At 35.5% G+C, this 11,484-nt stretch overlaps 1 protein-coding gene across 6 annotated transcripts in view; it reads right to left on the reverse strand.

Moving 5' to 3' along the window:
• Nucleotides 1-216: 216 nt before the first annotated feature.
• Nucleotides 217-11,484, reverse strand: part of LOC118738884 (major facilitator superfamily domain-containing protein 8-like) — a 21,845-nt gene continuing 10,577 nt past the window's right edge. For 2 of the 6 annotated variants that reach the window (XM_036469908.1, XM_036469909.1), the window contains exons 2-7: nucleotides 4,985-5,015; nucleotides 4,617-4,804; nucleotides 4,033-4,539; nucleotides 3,816-3,967; nucleotides 930-1,550; nucleotides 217-862 (exon numbers count right to left, since the gene is read on the reverse strand). In XM_036469908.1, the coding sequence (XP_036325801.1) occupies nucleotides 631-862; nucleotides 930-1,550; nucleotides 3,816-3,967; nucleotides 4,033-4,539; nucleotides 4,617-4,802 (1,698 nt within the window). In that variant the 5' untranslated portion in view covers nucleotides 4,803-4,804; nucleotides 4,985-5,015 and the 3' untranslated portion in view covers nucleotides 217-630. Of the gene's footprint in view, nucleotides 863-929; nucleotides 1,551-3,815; nucleotides 3,968-4,032; nucleotides 4,540-4,616; nucleotides 5,016-5,094; nucleotides 5,193-11,484 lie in introns of those variants that run through there. The other 4 variants (XM_036469907.1, XM_036469905.1, XM_036469906.1 and 1 more) reach the window with 3 other exon arrangements.

An 11,484-nucleotide genomic window follows, 5' to 3' on the forward strand; every position in this document is an offset into this window, starting at 1 on the left:
AGCCAGCTTTTAATTCAACTAATTGCCTCTAAAATTGCCTGGAAAATCGCCTCATGTGAACACCGTTTATAGACCACAGAAAACTGCCTGTTAGTTAAAATAAGCGCAAAATTTTTTAAAACATTTTGAATTTTAAATATGTATTTAAATATGCTACCAAACTGCATTATTTAAAATATAAAAATTATTTATAAGATTAATTTTTGTCTGTATATAGTAAGTATTTACAAGTATAAGCACAATACATAATATGTATACAACGATTTTTTGTGAAGTAACTAAGTAATGGCAATATATTTCCGTAATAAAATATAGCAAACTTTTGTTGAAACAACTCAATAATTTTAATATTAAATATACTTATATGTATAACGAAGCACGTATTTAGTCTTTTCTTTACTTCATACGCATCTACGCCCTGAATACCGAAAACTAAATCCTAAGGCCCAGTGGTTCAGTGCCAATTTAAACTTAGATTAAGTAAACTGAGTTTCAATTTAACAGCTGGCTGACATTTGATTGGCTGATCTAAGTTTAAACCAGTCAGATCGGGCGTTTAAACTTAGTGATTGCTAAGTACCCGCAGTTTGAGTGGCAGCAGAAAAAAATATCCTTTGCTCCGCAGAGGTATCACTTTTCAGCCACAACTATTGTGATGTTGTTTTTGTTCGCACAAAGTGCGGTATTTAGTGCAGTGTCCAAATCATCATCCCTCTCTGACAGCGCAGGTGCTTCTTCATTACTTTGTGCCACAATTTTGTACTCTCCTTCAACAGACGGGAGTGGCATTTTACTTGTACTTAAAGTTTGCATTTCAGCGCCTGCCAATGGATTGTCGAAACTCGGTGGTATTAAACGTTTTCTAAAAGGAAATATAAATTTTAATTATTAGTATAGGAGCGTCAAGAAACGAAAAACCGTCCACTCACTTTGATAGCAGCAGCCATATCATCGCCACCAACATCATTACCGACGTTATACCAAACGTCCAATAAGTACCATACCGTGTGTAAATCACACCCACAAAAACAGGTCCCAGCACGCGCGATAAACATCCCGCACCGGTCATCAAACCCATCCAAACACCTTGCGGTCGTGGTCCCAACACCTTAGAGAATATCGTCTGTATTAATGTCACACCAATCGGATAGCCAATCGATGTAAAAGCATAACCGATTATGAATTGTGTAAGCGTTAGGGCTGGTGTACGTTCACACCACGGCTGTGTTGAGGGGCAACCCAGGAAAATATCATCATCCGGGCTGAGATCTATTGTAGCGTTGCCCGTCAACGGTATTGTCACATTGTAAACTTCAGCGATGGTGGGTGGTGAATCACCCCAGGGTATGTAGAGCACTCGACCGAGTACCATCAGCGAGAAGCCACCCCAGATGAGTACGTAGTGTTCGGGGAACATTTTACAAAGCGGATTTATGGCAACGAACGTGACAAGTGAAACAATGGCGCCAACTGACATAAGAATACCCATATAGTAGAGCGCCTCATGATTACTCCATGCAAATTGATCCATGGTGAGCGAAGTTCCGAGACTAGGAAAGAAGAAAAGGAAATGAAATTAGAAAAATCTAAATTAAAAGTTAGCTCTTTATTACATTGAAGCTAGTTTGAGAAGTACTTATTAGTGGGCATTTGCTTAGATTTTACCTCAACTGGAACGATATTCTAAACAACCCAGGAAAAGGAAATCCCTGAAACTACATGCAGATCAAACGCCATTAGAGTTTGAAATCTAAAATGCAAGGTTTGAGAAACATACGTGAAGTAACTAATTCATTCAACCTCTCCAGCGGCATAGCTTAACAAAGCCAAGAGGAACGGTGTAGAAGCTAGCGCTTAGGCTGACAAATGGAGCTTAAACAATAAAATAGGAAAGAGCTCTGACCCTGCTAGGCAAGCAAATTTCGCGATTCCTCCCCGCTATAACTAGAGCTGGAACCTAGGGTCCAATACCATTTCCGTTGGACTGGAGGCTGGCAAAAAACCTGTTTGGCCGAAAAATAGTCCAATGTGCGATCGGTTCTTTTGATAAGTTCAAAACCCTTGGGGGTAGATGGAATCCGGCCAGTACTACTACAGCAGGTGGGAAAACTTCTACTACCCCACCTGATGTACAACATCAGGTGTGGAAGAGGATGCGAGTAATCTTTATACCGAATCTTGACAGAAGAGACTACGCGCCAGCGAATTCTTTCCGCCCAATAAGTCTTACAAGGAGATGCCTAAATCAATGGAGACGATTATACACAATAACATCAAGACGAAATTAAGGAGTGTCTTAGAACTTGTAGACATTGTGCGTTGTGCTACCCTGGCAAAGAGGGCCAGGCGCTTTCCAGGTTTTAGAGAAAAGGAATGTACTCTCAACTATACAGGGTATACTCGACCACCGGATCTTTTTAGCCCCCTTCCGGTTTAAACTAGAAGTCGGTAATAGTACCAAAATTTAGAGCATCCCCGACTTTTTGATTCATATTTTTTCGTTCTCCTTTTATTGGAAATTTTCGTCCATTTTAGAAGTCCAGTACGAGTCGAAGTTCAAAGGTCATTTAGAACCTCTAAGGCATTTCCGAGAAAAAGCCCATAAACACCAAGTTAAGTATATTTATACGCAGAGTCCGAATCTGTGGTAACTATATGTATATCACATTTAAAAAATGGACTTTCGGTCAGTTTAACACACTTCCGGCCGACTTGGTAGTTTGGATTTTTGCGTTTAAACATTTCTAGGATGCCTGTAGGCATCAGAGATATAACTATTATAAGAGAAAAGAATAAAAGTCAATCAATAATTATTATATTAAGATAAAATTTTTTAGAGTCATCCATAATTATTATTCGAGGACTTATATTATAAAAGTCCTTTCATAATAATTATCAGAGAGATAAATATTTTTAAGTCTTCAACGACTTTTATTTTGAGACTTATATTATAAAACTCCTTTCATAATAATTATCAGAGAAATAAATGTTTTAAGTCTTCAAAGACTTTTATTTTGAGACTTATATTTTAAAAATCGTTTCATAATAATTATGAGTGCGATAAAAAATTTTTTAAGTCTTAAAAGACGGGGTTTCTTCAGGACCATTTCGGGATTAGTTGGAGACTAGCTCGTGGCTAGTTGGGGACCAGTTCGGTGCTATGTGGGGAGTAGTATAATTTGTATAATAATTGTATAATTTTTGAGACTTTTTTTCTAAATTTTGTGATTTGATACTTTGATATTTTTTTGTTCATAAATTTTGATACCTTGGCTGGCAGAAATTAATTTTTGAAAACTATGAATAATCGGCCCGCCCTATTATGGTTGTCGACGTCGATGTCATTTTTTCATCAAAAAGTAGCCGTCTTAAGTCCAACTCCAGCTATGCTGACCTTAGTATTTTTGAGAAAACGTGTTCCTCGCAAAAATACTGTGGTCAGCGTAGCTGAAGTTTGACTTACGGGCTGAATCTTTTAGACTTAATCAGAGAGCAGGTGAAAGAGTTTTCGCAGAGAAAAGGTCATATCATCCAAGAATAAGGACAAATAAGCATCCCAACTTCCGCTGGCCTTACTTAACAACGATGATAGGCCACAGAAGATAGTATTTTAGAAGAGGTTCACAGGCATTCTTACAGGACACTGTAGACTGGAGGGTCACTTGCACAAATTAGGATTTTGGTCAAAAATCTCTGTCGCTTCTGTGGTTCCACCAAAGAGACACCTCTACACCTGGCATTTGAATGCTATGCGATTTTCAGGTAGGAAAAATATACTACTTATAAAGAAAATTGGATTATAGGTAAATACTTACGTTTCGAGCAGCACAAAATTGAAAACCAACACAAAGAATGCCATAATCAATGTCCACGCTGACACATAATCCGGTTTGATGGCTTTCCACGTTTCACGCTCCGAGCTTTTGCCCTGCTTTATCATAATTTCACGTGCTGCGATCTTATGCTCCTATATTTCAAAATTTTTCTTCAGTTTCATTATGAAGAACTTTTAAACAATATTTGCTAACATACCTCAAATAATCCCGGCAGAAACATAATAAAATTCCCAATGCTCATAATCACATTTATCCAGCCGCAAGCGGTGTACATGTTGAAGACAAAAAAGCCCGATAGGAGGGAATAGCCGTCATTGCCCAGCGGTGTAACGGCGGTTTGCATGCCCGGGCCAACAATGAAACCCAACACCTGCGCGAGCGAGACCATCGAAACAGCTTTCGTGCGTTCGCTGAGACGTGTCGCCGCCGACAGATATGAACGACAAACAGCAATGTTGGACGAGCTGACGCCTATCAGAAAACGTGAGATCAACATCCAGTACTTGACATTATCGGGACGCATTTCCAGCGATGAATAAAGACCACTGGCAACTGTGAAGAGCACTATGGAGCAGAGCAACGGTAAGCGGATGGTGCCGATTTTATTGCTCCACCAACCGAATAGTGGACTAAAAATCATCTGTCCCAAAGGATTGGCGGCCACGATAAGACCCATGAACTCTTTGCCAGCATGTGGATCTAGCTATGAACAAGTGTGAAAATGTAAAATTTTTTCTTAGATATGTATAAGACCTTTTTATCATTCTATCAAATAAATACCTTATTTAAGTATGGCCATATGCCTGTCAATATAATACTGAAACCAAGCGACATCAGGAACATTGTGAAGTAGATAACGCGCACCGAACGCCAACGGCTCTGATATTCTTCCAGTGTTTCGAGCCCATCATCGACATCGTCGGGGAGTTTCGGTAATTTATTAAAACGATTATTAAAGTTGCCCATTGCTGTTTGAGAATGAGGTTTGCATATGTGAAAATATTTAATATTTGTTGCTTTCAAATCAACAATTTGTGTTTGGCATCTTTGTGATCAACATTTGAAATACACGGTTAGGGGGTGGACTAATTAGAAATGTTTGACTACATATAAGAACTAATTTAGAAGATAGGGCGATTGGTATTCACTTTATAGCTGAATTACATGTTGCTCGGAACTCTGAAAGTAGCAAAGAATTTATTAATGAAATAAGGATTTTAAATTGAAAAATACACCAAAATATGTTTCCATTTATTACTATGTATGTATGTATATGTATGTAAATCTCTACTGTTGTTTCTTGCTAGCTTCATTTAAGTTCAAATCTTTCCTGCTTGTAATAAAAAACTACATTCGTTTAAGCAAATGCAATGGCGTCAACAAACGACAGGATATGCAATCAGCTGCGACGAGTGTGTCAAAATGGCAAAAAGGAAAATGTCATCGCATCGAAAATAGCTTATTGCATGTGAAAAGCTTAAAGTTCAAAGTACAGTAGGATAAAAGGATCTAGAAACTGTTTTAAACAAAAATGCATACACAACCATTAGGGTGGTATCGAAATGTGAAAATCACGCATCGATACAGTAAAAAACCAATGAGCTCTAAATATATTACACTGGGGCTGGGACTATCCGTTTAATCGGATATCCGGATATACATTCGGATATTTGTGTATATGGATAAAATCCGAATACCCGGCTAATATCGCGGTTCTTATCCGTATAATCGGATTTTTAATCATATATTCGAATATTCGGATTATGCGGATATTCAAAAAATCCGGATAGAACTCCCAGCCCTACATTGCACATATCACACCGAAGAGTGCAAATTACAAGCCGTATAGAGATGTACTCTAGGCATAGGCATGTATGTACATATATTTGTATCGGTTCCATTATACATTATTCAAGTCCGTGTCAATTTCTCCACCGATTTGTTTATCGATCCGTTCGGATGTTCATGTATACGGATAAAATCCGGATATCCGGTTACCATCAGTATGTTAATTATTCTATCCGGAAAACCGACCATTTTTATCATATTTTCGAATATTCGGATTATGCGGATATTCCAAAAATCCGGATAGAACTCCCAGCCCTATACTGCGAATAGAGTACATATGCATGTATATGTGTATGTGTTCCGTTACACATTATTTAAGCCCATTTCCATCTCCACCGATTTATTTATCGTTCCGTTCGGATGTTCGTGTATACAGAAAAAAACCCCAATATCCGGATATCTCGTTAATATTAGTTCTATTTCGTTATCCAGATATCCTAATATACTCTAATTTTTCTATCTGGATATCAGGTTAATATCCGTTTATTTTTATCCGGATATTTGGACATTTTAATCAGATTTTCGAATATTCGGATTATGTGAATATTCAAAAAATCCGGATAAAACTCCCAGCTCTATATTGCACATATCACAAATGATAGTATTACAAGCCGAATAGAGTTCATATGTGTTCCATTATACATTGCATATTTCAATTTCTCCACCGATTTATTTGCCGATATTTTTAATTATTTTTAATCGATTTATTCAAATAAATTGAAATAAAAAGTATGAAATTTAAAAAAAAGCAGTTTCTTAGTTTTTATTCACACGGCTCAATATATGGTGATATCTGTACAATTATCGATCGGTGTTCCTAACAATTAACTGTTAAATAGATACATACATTCATCGGAATAATTTTTGACAATCGATAAGACTTTATTTGGATTATGCTATAGTTTATGTTCTTGATAGTTTTCAATTTATGTTCTCCGATAAATTTATCAATTATAAATCATCGATTAGTCGATTATTCATTTATCGATACTATTACCTATGTACTCATGTACCTACATAAATCGTTATTGATCCAAGGTATCGCTTCAATTCATATGTTATTCGATAAATTTATCGATTTATTTATTTTATTAAAATTTATGGACCGATTTATTTATTATTCAACTTCTATGAAGCTAGGTATTATTTATCGATATGGTTAGCTAAATGTTTACCTTTGTTGTTGTCGATATGTAAATCAAAGTTAGTACATATTTCGACATCTTCATCCAAATAAATAGCTATCGATATCACTATTACGATGGTTAAATATTCATTTATGAATTCGTTCCAATGTTTGAATTCTTAAATTATTTAATTTTCGGATATGACTGGTATAGTGTGATGCTATATATACACAGCCGACAACCTACAAGGTAGCCATAAAATGCCGTTATTCTCTAAAAGGTACAGCTGAGTCATTTCGTGGGTTCCAGGCCGCCAGGAGGAATCGTAAAGCCAACGAACCACCAAAACTGAATACAAAGCTTCCCGAAAGGCATTAAAGGCATACCCTTACCATCTTGTAAAATTCTGATCGGCGAAAAATTTATGAAAATAGCGAATAAAACGTCAGGAAGCGTGGTCTCACTACTTCAGCTGAGGAAACTAGCCTACAAAAGGCAGTGATATCGCCCGATCAGGAGAATTATCCTAGTAGTGAATACACTTGATAACTTGCTACTTCCGTACTAAACGTGTTACCCAGCGAAAGAAAATTACGTGTTAAGTCAGGCAGTATAAGCTCAATGGGACAAAGAGTACGTTCACGTATGTCATAATCCGAAAAATGTGTTTTTACGTGACGAGTACAATCTTAGCTTGGCAAGTGGCGGGCCTTCGATGATGTCAATTAACACGCTTACCTCATACATAGGCAAACACTCACCAAACTCCAAAGTGTTATTTCTTTATTCGAAAATGAGACCAATATTCAGATTTAATTTTTTCAATCTCTCAGTCAGAAGTTGCAGGTTTTAGTCCGAAGTTTTTCTTCCTGCAAGTTCATGAAAAACGTCAAACGATAGGCAAGGTTGCATTTGTAAACAAAAACAGAACCTTAAGCGCCACGGAGACAATCAAGTAAATACGTCAAGCATTGCATATGTGTGAGGTTGATTCGTGTCTTGCCCGCAAACATTCAAATAAACTCGTCAATTCAACAAACAATTTCTTTTTATGGTCCGCGCACTTGCTCACCACGACGATCAGAAGGCAAGTGCGCCTGTTTTTTGTCAAGCATAACGCGAAACGTTTGATAAAGGTATTTGATCGTCTCCATGGCGCTTTACATTTAAAAAAAAAATTGGAAGTAGTTACAGGAAAAGTGTTTTTTCGCTTTCCAGGTGACTTTTAATGTTTCGCTCTTGCTCCTATTTTTCAAGAGAGTAATTTTGTTATATGACTATGTTATGTTATGTTATGGACTATTTACCACCATTAAAATGCAAGCAAACTTCGACAGCTGCTGTTGTTGTACAGCGCCACTTGCAGCCGGGTAAAATACTAAAATTTTGGCTAAGCTATTTTTAGTGAAAGGGATGACAGGAACGCAATTTTTGGAAATAGCCAAAAATTCGGGCAAAATGTTAGCTTTCGCATTTTAGCATATTTTAGCGATAGCGAAAGTTAGAATCCGGCTGCTGGTCGACACAGTTGATTTTTTATTTCTAAAACAACTCCATCAGTTAGAAACTGGATAATAATTTCATAATTTTAGTCTTTGTTTGATAAATAGTCGCAAAAAATACGCGTTTTTTCTTCTAAGACTTTCATAAAACTTTCGCATACATATATCAATAGCACCAAATTTGTTTTCCAAGCTTTTCTTTTTTTTGAACATCCAAGCAGCCAAACTACAAACATCTCGCATTTTGTAATAGCATGATGGCATAAAAAAACAAATTTTCTTGAAAACGGCTAAAAACGGCGGCTTAAGCTAAATAAAATCAACTCACAACATCCCATTTTATCCATTTCCATTTCCATTTCGTTTGCCGAAGGTTAACAAAATTGTAAAAGCTTACATTAAATCATAAATGGAAATAAATCAGAAAATTTTTGAGGTTATGCAAATAAGTCAGTTTGTTTTGCAAAGAAATGATAAAAAGTTGCTTTTTTTTTAAATTTGGATACAGGTTCTCACTTATATTTTTGTGCTCCATTAAAAATGTTCCTTTAATTATTCGAACTTTATAAAAAAAATGCACTTTAACCTTAAGAAATAAACCGGTTGCGCAAACAACGTGTCAATAACGTTTAGAAAGTGTAACTTTGTTTGATTGCTGTCGAACGGTGATTTTTATTATACAAAAACAAAGTGAAGTTTCTGTCATTTTGGAGTATTCCCTACATAATGGCAACAACATATAATGTAAAACTGCGTTTACGAAATTGGACCTTCGCACAGCCAAATTAATCATTTGACCTAATGTGAAACTGTTTAAATGTTCATGCATGGACTCTGATGACTAAGTACGTACTACGTAAGTACATATGTGCATATGTACCTATTTGTATATATTAATATCTCGCACGCTTTTAACAGCGATCTGGTAAACACTAGTGCTGCCAGATTTTTTTTCCAGCCATTCGGGACATATGCATAATTTGTCCCAAAAATACGGGACAAATGAGAAATAAAGGATTTGCTTTAAAAGCCCAACTACGTACCATATTATATTAACAAAGGTATTGCATGGCAACACTTCCTAATCTATACAAACATATGTATGAACGTAAACATATATATATAAATAGCAACAAATTTCAAAATGATGCTGTTGGCAACTTATCTTTATTTATTTATTGTTAATAATTTTCATTTAAAATATGGGTCGTTCTGTATCAGATAGCACATAAATAAAAGTTTCAAAGCTTGCAAAAGGTTCACAAAAATTAAACTGGAAAAAATTTTCATAAAAATTTCGATATTTTTAATTAGATCTTCTGGAAAGATTTCGAGTATGCAGTTTTATAGCCAATTCAATTTCATTGTCGAAAATACGGGAAAAATCTTGTCCCGGCGGAGCATTTAAAATTTAATGGAAAATACGGGACGTCACGGCAAATACGGGACATTTGCCAACGCTATAATTTATCGTGAATAAATCAAAGTTCATGAGGTATACCAGTACATACATATCTACTCGTACATACATATATTAATTGCTTTTCCTGCGCAAGTACCAAAGGTTCAAACCTATTCACAGCTTAATTTAATGCTTATTAGTGACTTAAAAGCATTTGAATTAAAAATGTTGACGTGTGATTCCTTAAGAAACCGCGAATTAATTGGGCATATTGCTGAACCTATCATAGTTTCGATTTTCGTCATATCTTCGAAAATGCTACTTCTTACGATGTTATGTATGTTTTAGATTCACAATGGGCATTATGAATAAAAATTAAGCAATTGCGTTTTCTTAAAATTTCATAATTTTTATATAAATTTATAAATCGAATGAAAAGTCTGAAATTTTAAGAAAAAACAATTGCTTAGTTTTTATTCAGAAGGCCCATTGAATACGTTTGTAATCAATCAAAACTGGAGTGGATTATCGACACTTATGAAAGGGTCTTGGGTTTACACAAAATGCTGCACATATACCTGTCGCTGTTTAAAGTACAAAACCGCGTATCGTTATTCTGCAAAACCGCGTAACTGACATTTGCTGCCAAAAATTGAATTTGCTCACACAAGCTCCTGACTCAATCCTTATCCATTCGTACTAGCCATAAATGCGATTGATTTATAAAAAAGGGAACCATGTTGAAATATGAGTGTTTTTACTCTCTAGAAAATAATTTGTTCCGATTCATCAAAGATGTGTACGGGCTGGTATTGTCATGATGGAACACCACTCTGTTTCTGTTTATTGAAATAAAGTTAATCGCAAATAGATGTAAAATGTTATGTTGTTACATTTGTTAATCTTCATATGATATATTATAAAAAAAAAAAATATTTAAAAATATCCAACTCCATTTTTTAGAGATTTATATAGAAATTATTCAGTGGACATATCGCACACCGTCTTCAAAAGAGTCACAACTCAAAATAATACGTTTGCCAGAAAATGCGAAAAACTATTTCTTAGCACATGATAATCATATGGGCAAGGGCGACTTTACCTTGGGTTTTTTTAACAAATTATAACAAAAATTTACTCCAGCTTTTGCTGAAAGGTAAATAAAAGCTCTGTGTACATTTTTAGCATATCGAGCCCTAACCGTCAAAATAACGTAAGCGACATTTTTTTCAAAATTTTATTTTTGATGCAGAAATATTCCTTGAGCATCTAGATGCAATTCTGCATCAAAAAGAAAATTTTGAAAAAAATGTCGTTTACGTTATTTTGGCGGTTAGGGCTCGATATAATCTCAAAAATACCAAATTTTGAGTTGTGACTCTTTTGAAGACGGTGATTACGGTGATGACGGAGATTAAAGTTTTGTGAGTTAAAAACTCGAAAGGAGAAAGTAGTCAAATATTCAAAGTACAAAATTTTTCATATAATAGGTGTATTCGCGTATTCTTCCAGCAGAAAACTCTCAGCAACAAAATTCTACTGAATTTTTATCTGTTCTCTCTCAAAGAGAGAAATGTTAGCAAAAATACGCGAACGCAAAACTAGCCAAAACTTGCAAGTTTTTAGTACAGCTGATCGAAATTTTGTTTACATACAAAAACATAAAACAGAAAATATGAAAAGAATATAACGTCCCCTCAATATAACAATAGCGTATGTGCTCATACGCCATTATTTTTTTATTGCATATTTAGAATCTCCATCATTGA

This window comes from Rhagoletis pomonella, unplaced genomic scaffold (assembly GCF_013731165.1).
Source record: "Rhagoletis pomonella isolate Grant_MI unplaced genomic scaffold, Rhpom_1.0 Rhpom_scaffold_00005, whole genome shotgun sequence".
NCBI classification, from domain to species: domain Eukaryota; kingdom Metazoa; phylum Arthropoda; class Insecta; order Diptera; family Tephritidae; genus Rhagoletis; species Rhagoletis pomonella.